This window comes from Anabrus simplex, chromosome 4 (genome assembly GCF_040414725.1).
Source record: "Anabrus simplex isolate iqAnaSimp1 chromosome 4, ASM4041472v1, whole genome shotgun sequence".
In the NCBI taxonomy this organism is placed as follows: domain Eukaryota; kingdom Metazoa; phylum Arthropoda; class Insecta; order Orthoptera; family Tettigoniidae; genus Anabrus; species Anabrus simplex.
This window is the reverse complement of record NC_090268.1, coordinates 305,343,681-305,358,740: the sequence shown is the minus strand read 5'-3', so window position 1 is coordinate 305,358,740 and position 15,060 is coordinate 305,343,681. Positions and strand designations below refer to the sequence as shown.

The 15,060-nt window shown below is 35.8% G+C and overlaps 1 protein-coding gene across 3 annotated transcripts in view; it reads left to right on the top strand.

The window, feature by feature from the left end:
• The window catches only part of LOC136871927 (TBC1 domain family member 31), a 392,653-nt gene that overhangs the window by 230,415 nt on the left and 147,178 nt on the right, over positions 1 to 15,060 (top strand). For all 3 annotated transcript variants that reach the window (XM_068227257.1, XM_067145659.2, XM_067145660.2), the window contains one exon: positions 10,790 to 10,928. In XM_068227257.1, the coding sequence (XP_068083358.1) occupies positions 10,790 to 10,928 (139 nt within the window). The remainder of the gene's footprint in view (positions 1 to 10,789; positions 10,929 to 15,060) is intronic.

Here is a 15,060-nt window from a genome sequence, read left to right as displayed (position 1 = left end):
CATTTCAGTTGCTTGGATTCTGCTAAAGTCTTTGTTTAGTAGGGTACATGTCTCTAAACCGTATGTGAAGATTGGTACGAAGTAAGTGTGGTACATGATTGTTTTCGCTTTCTGTGGTATTTTGCAGTCCCCGAGGAGATTTCTGACTTGACTGTAGAAGTTTGATGCTTTCTGTGTCCTGCTGAGTTTTTCTTGCCTAACAGTGTTGTCTTTCGATATTGTGCTTCCGAGGTACTTGAAGTGGGAAGCTGATTCGATTTTTTCTTCTTCCAGAAATATATTTGAGCTTGTTCCTTCCCTGTTGACGGTCTTTGTTTTGTTCATCTTCACTCCAAAATTTTTGAATGTGTTGTTCCATTCATTAAGTTTCTTCTGAACTTCAGCTTCTGTCTCTCCCCATAAAAGCACATCATCAGCAAATACCAGGGCGTTTGGTTCACTGTCCATTTTCTTGATAGATTTGATGACCTTGTCCATTACTATTACGAACAGGAATGGTGACAGAGCACTTCCTTGTTGGACACCTCTCTTTGTTTCAAACCATTTTGATCGTCCATTGCCTATCTGGACACAGCTGAGCTGTAGCACTTCTGGTATAGCATCTGAATTAATGTTGTTGTTGTTTTTTTTTTTTTTTTTTTTTTAAATCGTATGTTCATCTAGAAACCATTCATGCTGTCAGGACATTAATTAATTAGAAAATTCCACATACATTGAGCCCAGTTTTTATTGTTACTTGGTTCTTATTCTTTGCCTTTTCCCACTCAGGTGGGGTCAGCTTTCTTAGTTACCGTTCTCTAGTAGCTTGTAACGTGGACTCTATTTATATCGGTATTGATGTCCATGTCCTTCCCAAGATTTTTTTTTTTGCTAGGGGCTTTACGTCGCACCGACACAGATAGGTCTTATGGCGACGATGGGATAGGAAAGGCCTAGGAGTTGGAAGGAAGCGGCCGTGGCCTTAATTAAGGTACAGCCCCAGCATTTGCCTGGTGTGAAGATTTTGTTTTGGGTCATCCTCTGGCTGGGTGGCCCTCTAGTATAAGCTTCTTCACTCTATGAGCCACAATATTCGTCTGGTCATTGTCGAAGGTGACCAAACCAACTTAAACAATGTTGGCTTAATTTTTCTGAAATTGGTGTTACTACAGGATTTTCGGATGGTGTCATATCGAATTTTGTCCAGCCTGGTTACTCTGCAGTCCCATCTTAGCTTCATGGAGTTTCTGTTTGCCAATTTTATTTGTAGCCCAGCATTCCTATCAATATAGAGTGTCTGGATGAACAATCATTTTTATTAATTTTACACTTCAGGTGGAATGGATTTTACCACACAGGACTCTTTTTAACTGCCTGCCACTTCACTCAGCCATTTTTTATTTAATTGGTAATATCCCTGTTAATGTTTGAATTGTCTTGTATAACTGATCTAAGATATTTGAAGGTATTATTATTTGTTGTTGTTTCTACCTCTTCATTTCCAATTGCTATCCTTCATAACTGGATACTCTCCTGGAAAAATTGCAACACAAACATGCTGTCTTTGTTCTGCTTATCTAAAGGCCTTTCTTTCTAGCACATCCTGCCAGGTGTTAAGCTTTCCTTGTGGTGCTCCTATGCTTTCACTATTTAGCACAATGTAATCCACATGGGGCTTCATCGTATACGTGTTTGGTCTGTTGACATCCCCACACCTTAGAGCTATGTTCATCCCTCTATTGGTGCAGGAAGGAGTTAGTAGTAGAATTTTGGAGGAAAAATAAGTGAGAACTAATCACAATAGAACAAAGGAAACATAGAAAATAAAAAACACCACCACAATTGAGCATGATTAACTCTTTCCGGTCAAACTGCGAGCTTAGCTCGCAGCGGCCGAAATTATGCTCAGGCCACGCTGTGAGCATAGCCCGTAGTAAGGTTTGACAATTCGCTAAAAATCGAGAACCAGCTATGCACGCATTCTGGTAGTTACGTTGTGTTTCTTCGCGTATTAGTTACGAGAGTATTTAAGTAGATGGCAGTATTATATGTCTAAGTCAGAGAATTTACTATATTTTCGATCACCATGCATCAGTAGATGTGATCACCCAGTGAGCTCTATGACATGGCTTCTAGCAGCAAACGTGATATTTCCGATATTTTATGATATATGATAAGTTTATGTGCAAATGAACATATTATTGACTTGACATATGAATTCGAAACAACTTCTTACATTTCATTATGATTGGAATTCGTTTTACGGCGTAGCGCACGTTCCCGCGTGAATACGTAAGATTGTCTACATATTAGTAAAGTTGTCCGTTTAGAAGACTGTATTTTCTCTTTCTCGGAAGTCTTTTGTGGTAAATGGAACTATTTTTACATTTCAGTAACTTTCGACAAAATTTATCAATTAAAATAAAATTTCATAAGAGCTCCCATTTTGATTATTGTAATTATTACTATTATTATTGAAAAAATATTATTTTTATATCGTACTCATTATTGTTGTTGTTGTTTTGTAATTGCAATGTACATTTTTATTAGCAAAATAGGGCAAATATAACAGTATTTCAGAAAACTGTACTTGCTTAGTTATCCGTCAGACATTTCTTCCATTCGCAAAACATGGTATAATATATAAACAATTTTAAAATCTCAAGTCAAAGTTGACATAATACAAACAGCGTTCTTCAAAATTAGATGCTCAAACAAGCACAAAGAAAAAATAATCGTGCAAATATCTCCTACAGGTACAGAGATATAATGTTTTAAATATCCTTAAAAATGCCCAGTCCAGAACGTTTGTTAGGGATATTAAGGCCCAGGCTGGAATGGGTTAATCAAATAAATCACACAAAGAATTACCTTAGACCAGGTGCATCATCATCATCATCATCATCATCATCATCATCATCATCATCGTTTCCCATTTCCAGCTGCCTGTCTCTCCACCACTTTTCTCCTCTTTTAAGTACATCTTCTAGTTTTCCTCCCCTATTCTCTATGCACTCCCACAATGAATCTGTCAACCTCTTTCGGGGTCTTCCTCATGGTCTCTTTCCTGTTAACTTCTCTGAAAAAGCTTTTTTGGCACTCTCGCTTCTCCCATTCTCATTGTTTGCCCATACCACTTTAGCTTTGTTGTTTTTATCCTGTCTTGAAGTTTCATATTCCTGTCCTTTTCCTTATCTCTTAATTTCTAATTCTATCTTTTCTGGTCTTACCCTCGACACCTCTTAGGAATTTCATCTCCACTCTGTATTCTACTCTTATTTTGTTGTAGTCCACGATCCAGCTGCATAGGTTAGTAGGGGTTCATAATAGGTTGAATATAATACTTTCTTACATTTCTTCAGGACATCTTGGTTCCACAAAATACCCCTTACACTCTGGTGGAAGCTGTTTGCTTGTTGTATTCTCTTCCCAATATCCTCGGTTTATTTCCATCTTCTGTGATCACACTTCCCAAGTACTTGAAACTTTTGACCATTTCCAGAATTTTACTGTTCAGTTTTATCTTTCCTCTACCTTCTTTCTTTCCTGTTGTCATCACTATTGTTTTACTTTTTTGTGTGCTTACTTTCATCCCAAATTTTTGTATCTGTTGATTCCATACATCTACTTTTTTTTGCACTTCCATTTCATCCTCACCTCATATCACTATATCATATGCAAACATCAAGGCTTTTGTTGCCTGTCTTCTCAATCTCTGTTTGTTCTTATGGATTTTATCCATGACTATGATGAATAGTATGGGGGATAGTACACTTCCCTGTCAGAGACCAATTTCAACTTTAAACCATTTTGTTTTTCCTATACTAGTCTTCACACTGCCAACACAAATTTTGTACATAGCTTTTATCATTTGCACTTCCACTCTTTTAACTTGTTATAAATGTCATCACTATGTCTTTTCCAAACTCCCATCTTTTCTCCATCATATGTCTTAATGTAAAGATCAGGTCAAACGTTGATCTGTCTTCCCTAAAACCATACTGTTCTTCTTCCATTTCTCCTTCTAGTTTCCTCCTAAGTCTTCCTTCCAGTACTCTCTCAAACATCTTAGCTACATGGGCAATAAAGGTGATCCCTCTGTAGTTGTAGCATTCCTTTTTATCACCTTTTTTAAATATCAGGATAATTAAACCCTTTCCCCACTCTTCTGGGATTTCTTTCTTTCTTCAGATTATTTTAAATAATCTATACAGCCACTGTAGCCCTATTGGTCCTGCTGCTTTTATCATTTCCGTAGTTACCTCATCCACTCCTGCGCTTTACCACTCTTCATCCTTTGTATGGCTTCCTCTAACATCGATATCTCCTTTCCTTGTTTTTCTTCTTTTCCCATTGTTTCTTCTTGCTCCTTCTCATCTGCCAGTTCACTGTATTTAATATTTAGCAATTCTGAGAAGTAATCTTCCCATATTTTTAGTATGTTATATCTTTTAGTATGTTATATCTTTGCGTCAATATCTGCTCTGTTTCAGTTTTTACAAATTTTGTATCTTCCCTATTTTGTAAACTATTCTTTACTAAACCATACAAAACGTTTTTACTTCCCTTTATATGTTCCTGTAAAGTGTCTGTGAAGCCAGGTACAAAGATACCAAAATCCCCCAAAAGATGGAAGCTGAAAGAGACGTGCCCTTTAAATAACTTACAGAAGCCTGGACAATAAATTAAACAAAAACGATGCATAAAACTTAACATAAATTTAATGAATAAATAAATTAGGTACAGTTAAGGAAAATATATTGATATTAACCTTGACAACAAAGGGAGAGATAGCCTTGATGTAATGTATGAATTTCAACCCAAGAATTAAATTGAAAATGTTTACAATCAAGAAAAATTTAAATAAGAGATAAATAAAATAAATAGGGTACCCCAGTGCGTCCAAGTAGGAGTGAAGATAATTCCGATAGCATCTCAGGAAAAAATTTATTTCAGCAATATTCTATTTACTCATCGTAGATTCTGAAAAAGATTGCCTTCCAGTCCTCTAAATATTGCTAAGTAAATCATATTCTTGTCAGTAGACGTCTCCATTCTACATTCAGTATCAATAACCCTCAACGCAAATGAATATGTGACCTTAATTCTACATATCTTAACCTATCTTACATAAATAATAAATTCAGCTTATCATTTATACTAATTTATTAGCATGCTAATTTAAAGGAAGTTAAATAAATTCTGATAATCTTGAGAAAAGAACAATGTGCTTCTATACAAAGTTAAAAAAAAAAAAAAAAAAAATTCTGGTGATCAACTGTGATACCATCTATCTTATTTACATTATTTTTCTCTGGCAATGGCGCCGGGCTGAGTGGCTTAGCCGGTTAAGGCGCTGGCCTTCTAACCCCAACTTGGCAGGTTCGATCCTGGCTCAGTCCGATGGTATTTGAAGGTGCTCAAATACGACAGCCCCGAGTCGGTAGATTTACTGGCACGTAAAAGAACTCCTGCGGGACTAAATTCCGGCACCTCGGCGTCTCTGAAGACCTTAAAAAGTAGTTAGTGGGACGTAAAGCAAATAACATTATTATTATTATCTGGCAATGGCTCATAATTGAAATGGGATTTTCTTTAGGATATAAACTTATCCATCCAATACTGAACTTCATGACATTGAATTATGTAATACTATCTTCTAGCATCTAAATCACAGTTCGACTCCTTTGTCAGGAAAAATTAAGTTTAATGTTGCACCATCCTGCGGGGAATAATTTTCTCGCACCATCATGGGCGACCTATTAAGTGCTCCGGCTATTTTCCCCTCCTCCGACTAACATCTCTTCGGATCATTAGAATGGATTAATGCATTTATGAAAACGATGCTTAGTGTCGGTAGCTATACTTGCTTCTATCAATCAATGAATAAATCAGTGACCGCGCCATTAAAAAAAAATTAAGCAACGCCGCAATCTTCATTTCACATGTCACATCTGTCATCAAAATAGTTCCTAAATTGCCACGCGACACCTCTCAGGGATAATTAAAATGCATCTGTGAATAGTTTTTTTTTTTACGTGAGGTCAACTGGGAAACCACATTTCCTTTTAATAAATTACCAGCGATACCCTCCATCCGTCGGAATCGATGTTAAGTTGTCCATGTCCATTCATTCGAGAAAGAAAAAAATATATAATTTTTTTTTATTAATTCAAAATCATCTTATCTACCATAATTATATCAGCCTATTTTCAATAATAACCTCTAAATTGTATAAATCTATATTTTATTCATGATTCTAGAATCATAAAAGAAAATATGATAACAGTCATTTACATCAACCACCTTTCTCTTCTTTCTGTCGAAAAATATAAACCTAAACTATCTACGATCTGATTCAATTAATCCTCTTGCTAAATACTTGTTATCCGCATCATAAAAAAAAAAAATTCTCATAATCACATAAATCGTAGGTATCAGTCATATTTGATGAGGATATAGTCAAATATTCTTTGAAATTAAGTATCTCATATTAATATCGACAATCAATTGGAAAACAGATAAATTAATATTGGTGAAAAAAAAAAACAAGTTCCTAAGCCTTAGAAAAATGCATGATAAATATGCTTAATTAGAGTCCCTCGGCTCTTGTTTAATAAAAAAAAAAAATGCTTATTTTCGTTGATATTGAATTCATATTTTGTCACTAAACAAAGGTATATCTTCCAAAATTGTAACGTCAGCAGTTGCAAGTAAGTTCCAATTATATATTAGCTCAAAATGGCTATTTCGAACATATATCGATCATTAAAAGAAAAATATTGGTCAGTTTGACCATGTCATTTGGTAAAAATAATCATATCACATCCTAAAATTAAATGTATGTATCGTATAATGATCAGTTATTATCGTAGTTCTATCAAAAATTATACCTATCATGATTTATGGTTGCACCTGTGTCCAATCAAGCACCATTAAATTTGTAGGAATGTATTTAGTAACATTATTTATTTAATTGTGGTAGAGATTCAAATTATGAAGTCGCTTTATCCATAAAATATATCCTTAAGACCAAACATCAAATAACATTCATTACAACGTTGACATATTCTCCATGAAGACAACAAGTTTACCCTAATTTATTCCTTGTTTGGATATTTAATCTGAAGACAATTTACGGTAACCAACATACGAATTCTGCGACGTATTTCATTGTATTCATGTATCATTAACCCAATATATCTTGCATTACTATTTTAAAATCATGCCGCATACGTTAAATAACATTATTGGTTAGTAACACATCGTATTTACCACCAAAAATTCATAAGTATATTTATCTCTCCATATAACAATATTAAATATTATAATACCGCGTCATTCATATCTCAATGAATAATTATACATATAACCACATCAACAAGTCGCTCAAATCCTTACTTCTCTACATAAACATTAATCATTCCCATCTAGGCGGCAAATCATCTTAACATATCGTTAATATACTACAGCGGTGCATTTCTGGGTTAAGTTTCACTTGTAATACACATGATCACGTTATTCTGTAAAGGAAACACATGTATAAACAAAATAAGTTAATATTTACTCACATGTAGTCGCGTCGTAATAGTAACCAAGTCTAAGCAACTCAGAAATTAATTATCTTCTTTAAAACATTACGTCTGGAATATATCACATCGTGAACGTCGTTTCATTTCCATAATGGTTGAAAACATAATTTGAAATCTCTCCTTGTTTAACTTTAAGCATTCCTATATCATGACATTGATTATATACACTCGAAGAATACCTACTCCCATAACGATAAATCAACTAGGATAACCTCATTGCAAAGATACTATCGATTGAGATTTCATCACGAAGAACTTCATAACAAGCTACATACCAATGTTTACTGCAAATATTTATATACTACGTCTACGACACACAAATTTCAAGATTATAAAATAATTCTTTGGAACTTAACTTGCGACTGCCGATGTTAGATGACTGGGTTAGGCTCCGATGTTGTCATCTTAGGGCTGCGTAGATAGTCTCCAACATCCGTTACGTCATCATCAGGCGGTAGTCTCAAGACTCGGGCTAGCAGGAACAGCTGGGCGGTCTACGTCGGAAAGTCGGCCCCATCTCCGATTTAGCCTCTCATGTTGTAGCCGTTAGTCATATGTGAAAGAAACATTTCCAGCATCGTAATTAATGTCACGACCATAGCCTTCAAAATGTACTACAAAGAAGCTAGATTATAGTTTTGTATCAGGTTATTATAGCAGAAATTCAATGTCAATTTCCCATAACAGACTTTAACAAGTAAATTATCGAATTAGCTCTTAATTTTTCATTCAGACAATCAGCATATGAGAAGTTTAATTTGTTTTGGTATTTCGCGACGACCTTCAGTTTGTATTCCGACTACTGTCCAAATATTATTTAATTTCTTCTGCTTTTCCGCCTCAATTTTAGGTCAGATATCGGCGTAACTTTAAAAATTCTTCAATGTGCTGGATCTTTAGCTCTTGCTCTTTTATATATCTCCCTTCTTCTTCCCGCAAGGACTATTTTTTTATTCGTGGATGAACTTGCTTCGAAGTCTTGCGTAAAATTTTTTTATTGTTCACTCACTTTTTTTTAACAATTTTTAAAAACTTTCTATTATTTTTTATCACGGCCGCATGGATCCTTTATATCTTTATGTCTAATTTCGTGACCTAGGCATACTTGATTCGCCAAATGAACATCTTTGCCGTCACATTCATGGCCTCCTTGATTTTATGCGTCCGTATTATATATATATTCTGAAATCACGGCCTATTTAACTTAATACATTCGTTCTTTTTAGATGTATGGCTCAATTACATAATCTCTGTGATCTCATTACCGTGCATGGCAAATTTTAACGCCGTATGACATCATTTATTCCGTTATCAGGACGATGAAAACGTTACAATGTTATGCATAAGATGCCCTACTGAAAATATAATTCATGTAGTTTGGTTAGTTTTCATCTAACTTCATTCATATTTGACCATCCTGACGTCCATACATAAAACCTTCTTTATTATATGTGAATTTTCATAATTGGAGCCCTATCATGTCCAGTTTTATTATTTCACGTATAGTATTTGGGTTTCTTCTTGTGACTTTGTTTTAATTGTGGGATTCGAGATATTTGATAAGTTTCCTTCATATGGCCAAAATTTGTTGCCTTACCTTCAAAAATTTTATTTGAAATGAAATATTCCTATATTTCTCCTATATAATAAAATTCATCAGTGATATTAGCAATTAAAAACAAGCTAAATCTACCTTTCATTAATCATCAACTAGTTTAGTAAACGAATGTATGTGCCAAACAGTCATATTATTATTACACCATCAGTCATAGTCTAAGCTCATTTCATATTCCACTGTGCCATTCATTTGAATTAGCTCACTATTTCAAACTACAGATCGTTTGGGAAAGAAAGCCCCTAAATACGTCGATTACTCTTATTATAAATCCTTACATCTTCACCATTATGCATGCGGAGACTAACAACTACTCATAATATGTTACTATGTGTTTCAAATTGACCAAAAATCAGCTGGTCTCTTGCTAATACACTCTTCTCAACATGAGCCTAACCCTATAATGGTTATCCAATACAATCCTCTATTGATATATATCTCATACAACTTCATAATATCTTCTTCTTTCGTATGACCTCTTGAAATATAAACACTTAAATCTCAATATTTCCACTAATATACCATTCAAATCTATCTCTTTTTAGCCATCATCCTTCTCATTTCTTCATTTTTCCTCCTTACAACATCTCATTTGTTACGATAATGATCTCCCTCGACGATATTACTTCTGCAATACTCATATAATTCAGGTAGGATCCATCTCTTCCTTTAATTCTTATAGGCGTGGTCAAGTTTGTTAATATAATTGCCTCATAGAGCTCATCTATGTCTTATATAACATGCATTCTTCCCGATGTTTTTTGACTCGTAACTGAATAGCCTTTGCAAGGAGATTGGTATCATGTATCGATATATAATATACTCACTAAAAGCATCAACATAACCATATCACTTCACATGTCAGTATACATATCAATTAAAATAAATAATATTCGTGGTTTTTATGACCAAGATCTGCTATTGATGGTTAGAATTTGGCACATAGAATAAATCTGACTGAGAATTTTGTTGAAAGAAAATATTTCTACCTAATGATATAAATACCTTTAAACAAGAAACTTCTTTCGTATCTCGTCACTTCTCTGGAACTGCCTCCTTCTTCTCAGATATTACATGTGCTCCGTGCGGCCGGTTACCGCCTCTTCGGACGGCATCTCTGGTCCCAGTGCATTGAGGGAGATTATTAACGTAACAAATGAGATGTTATAAGGAGGGATAATGAAATGAGAAGAATGATGGCTAAGAAGAGATAGATTTGAATTGTGTATAAGTGGAAATATTGAGATTTAAGTGTTTTTATTTTGAGAGGTTATGTGTAAGAAGAAGATATTACACAGTTGTATGAGATATATATCGATAGAGGATTCAAAGCTCTACTGCAGTTGTAGAAGCAAGAGATAAAATTACATTCTTTAATGAGCTGTGTCACTTGACCTTCAACTATCATTTATATAGTTCATGATTCTGTGAGAATCTGGAGACATATTGATTAAAATGTAACTTTTAATAGAACCAAGATATGAATTTATTTTTCTTTTCTGTTGTATTTGTGTTGCTTTTCTGTAAATTGTTTATTGTTAAACGATAATGTTTGGTTTCAAACATTTGAAATGGATTTAAAATCAGTGTTTTTAAAATATAGGCTGAACAAATGCAACAGTTACGACGAGAAGAACAGAAACTTCTCCATGAACAGACGTTAGCAATGGAGCAGAAAAAAGTTCAAGAACAGAGGATAAAGGAGGAGACAAGAGCTGACCTTCAGGAGGCTCGCTTGATGAGTAAGTATTGTATACTGTTGAAGTATTATGTACTAGTGACCCATCTTGGCTCCACACAGGAGCAATTTTGAATTTATTATTTCTTTTTTTGCAAGTTGCTTTACGTCGCACCGACACAGATAGGTCTTATGGCGATGATGGGACAGGAAATGGCTAGGAGTGGGAAGGAAATGACCGTGGCCTTAATTAAGGTACAGCCCCAGCATTTGCCAGGTGTGAAAATGGGAAACCATGGAAAACCATCTTCAGGCCTGCCGACAGTGGCGTTCGAACCCACTATCTCTCAAAAACTGGATACTGGCCGCACTTATTATTATTATTATTATTATTATTATTATTATTATTATTATTATTATTATTATTATTATTATTATTATTATTATTATTTCACAAGTGTACATTAGGGCTGTAGTTTATAATCTTCAAATATTTTAACAAAACGAAAGATTAAGAGTTCAGTTTGTTAAAGATGTGGAAATTGAATGCTAAGAATTGCTTATAACAACAAGGCTTCTTGAAAATAACATGCAATGGTTTAGAAAATACAAGATCACAACTGTTCAGGTGGTACTCAAATATAAGTCTTTTCATTCTAAACATGGGGCAGGAGAAAAGTAGATGATCCACTGTTTGAGCTGAACCACAAAAGCATAAATATCCATCCATCCATCCATCTGTAATTTGGATTTGAAATCGCTTAAGGTAAGATTTAAATCTTCCATGCCCAATAGAAATTGCATGAGTACAAAGTTATGCACGAATACTTTACTCTGAAGTCAATCTGTAACTTTAGGGAAGAATAGTTCTCTTGTAACAGATCCTTTCAAGCTAGAAGTCCAGCTATTGTTCCATTGATGTCTATAATATATTTCTTGATTTGTTGCTTAACATAGCACATTGGAGATTCATCATATGTATAGTAGGTGCTCGCTAATCGGACGTTCATTAGTCCGACATTTCCAGTAATCAGACATTTTGAACGCTTTTCGTGTGGGAATGGTCAGCTCTATAGTCGGATGGTTTTGATTGGTGACCGCTTGGTAATCGGACGAAAGCAGGTTCATTGCACTCCACCCCTACTACTCCTGTTGCTTGGCGCCACTACAGATAGATTCTTATTAGGCAGTGTCAGTCAGTCTTAGCGAAGTGTAGCATCATAACCTTAACGCGTGTATACTTAACTGTTAAATGATTGTAAGTGTTACAGTTTAGTTCAGTGTGTTTAGTGTTAACAGGAGTTTACATAAATAAAAGTACAATATACTGTACAGTTAAAGTAGATTTTTGTGAAATGTCAACGGTCAAACGGAAACATGAGATTCTAACACTGAGTGTTAAAATGGAGATTTTAAGAAAGTTAGACAAGGGAGAGAAGGTTGCTAACATAGCTCGAACACATAATATTCCGCGCACTACCATCTACTCGATTAAGAGTAGCAGAGAGAACATTGAGAAGTTTGTAAAAGATGCTGAAGGTGGTTCTTCTTTACGGCAAACTGTGGAAGCAGATGAATTTTCTAAGATGGAAGAAGCACTTTGCTCTTGGTTTATAAAAGAACGTACTCGCCACACCCCAATTAATGCTGAATTGTGAAAAGAAAAATCTGTAATTTTTTATAACAAAATGTGATGGTTGGTTTGCAAAATTTAAAGTGCGGTATGGTATTCGTCTGTTGACTGTGACTGTGACCAGAGAAAAATTGTCTAGTGACGATGCAGTTGTAGAGCTGTTTATTAAACTTTTTCTGGTCTTACAGGTGACCAGGTGTACAATGCAAATGAAAGTGGATTGTTTTGGAAATTATTGCCACAAAAAAGTTATGTTCATCAAAATGAAGCTTGTGCATGTGGTTTCAAAGTTCTGAAAGACCGAATAACCATTTTACCATGCTTAAATGCCACTGGAACTCACAAATTGAAACTTTTGGTTCTTGGTAAGGCTAAGAATCCATGGGCATTAAAAAAATGTAAATTTGCCTATCACTTATAAAGGTCAAAATAAGGCATGGATGACAAAATAAATCTTCCATGATTGGTTCCATACTGTACCCCAAGTATGCTTGTTTCTCCAAAAAAAAAAAAAAAAAAAAAAAAACCTGAAAAGGTGCTACTCGTCCTTGATAATGCACCAAGACATGGACCAAATGACGTGTTAATGTCAAAAAACGGATGCATTAAGGCTCTCTTCATGCCTCCAAACAGCACTGTTCTGTTACAACCAATGGACCAAAACATAATTGAAATGGTGAAAAAGAGGTACAAAAAAAAAAGATTTGCTCGAGGCTGTTAGCCGTAATGACATTACTGTGATTTTGAAATCAATCAACTTGAAATACGCAGTATTCATGGTTGCAGCAGCCTGGGATATTGTACCTCATTCAGTAATAAGATCGTCGTGGAAGAAATTATGGCCTTCACTGGACTCAGCTGAAGAAGGGCAAGATTATTTTGATCCAGAAGATTTAATGCCATTAGCAGACCTGATCGAATCAGCAGTAAAGCAGGCCCAAGACACACTGAACTTCAACGAGTCGACATTCAAGGTTGGTTTGACAAAAATATTGACTTTCAAGAGGTAATAACTGATGTTGAAATTATAGCAGAGCTAGATTAATCAATTAAAATTAAATTAATCATTTGAGGTGTTACTGAAGACAACTGTAAAAACTAAAGATGTGCTCTCTGCCATCGAAACCTGTATTAAATGGGGAGAAAAAAACTCTGCAGCAACCAGCACTTTAACTGCATTACGAAAATTGAAGAGTTATGTACACAAGAACCTTGTTTATCCGGCCCTCATTAATCAGGATCTTATTAATAAGAAAAGCGCACAAACATGCAGAGAGTTAAGGTTCATTGTTCTTTGCTATATTCCATTAGTGATTTAGTGTGCTTGTGGCACTCGCTGAAGTGGTAGCGCTTACAGGCCTCCCCGCAGAGGTTGCATACACACTCTGTTGAGGGTTCGTGGAAACTGTGTCTTGTGCATAGCTTGTGGTGGGAACCGTGCCTAGTTATGGCGCTTCATAAATTCTTGTTTGGTCCTGTCCAGTTCTGATCTAGCATCACATCTGTTGCTTAGAATTCGGGCCAGATGTCCGCTCTCTTGTTTTGTCTGTCCCGAAGTAGGTCCGACTCTTGTTTCGTCGCTGGCAGCTGTTGTCTGAACCTCAAGTCTTCTATGAGGAACCACGTTTTTGCAAGTTCGTAGGCCAGTCTTGAGGGGCGTATTTTGATATTCCCAAAGTTCTCTTTAGGTATCTTGCTTTCACACTCTCAAGGGTCGAGAGGTCTCTAGTTGTCAGGTTGTTCCATATGAGCTCATTGTCATAGGTTAGAATAGGCATTATCTTTGCATAGAAAAGTGTTAATGCGGTGTCTAGTGCTAGTCTTGTCAGATTTTTAATGTCGTAAATGGCTTTTATGGCGGCGGCTACCCTCTCCCGTATGTGAATTTTGTAGGATGATCGCAATGGTTGTAGGGTGATGCCTAGGTATTTGAAGGAGTTTACGATCTTTAACTCTTCCGCTCCGTAGTATATTTTGTCTTGTGTAGAGGTTCTTCCTCCCCTCCTGAAGATCATTTGCACTGTCTTGTTGGTATTCAGCTGGAGTTGGTTGTTTTCGACCCATTCCTGGAGCTGGTCTGCAGTGTCTTGCAGGGCCTCCCTGCCGTGCGAGCCTAATACGATGTCATCTGCGTAGAGGTACATTTTCACTGAGTCCTTTTGTAGGATGTCTGTGATGTCTGACATGACGATGTTGAATAGGGTTGGGCTAATCGGGTCTCCTTGTAAAATGCCGTTAGTCTGTACTATGTTTTCTGAGGTCGTCACGCCATCTTTGATTATGATTTTGTTGTAGGTGAGCAGAGTTTTGATAGCAGCAGTTGCCGGGTTATCCTTTCCTTTCATACTTTCAAGTTCAGTTGTCTGTTCAGCAGGTCAAAGGCTTTTGTGAAATCTACGAAGACTGTGTAGAATTTCCTCGACGGATGTCTTAGTGCGTCATGTATATCTTCTAGGAGGTTAGCAACTGCGTGAAGGGTTCCTCTTCCCTTCCTGAATCCGAACTGTGTTTCCGGCATTAAGGCGTCTGTTAGTGAGTAGAGTCTGTTTGTCAGGATTTTGGA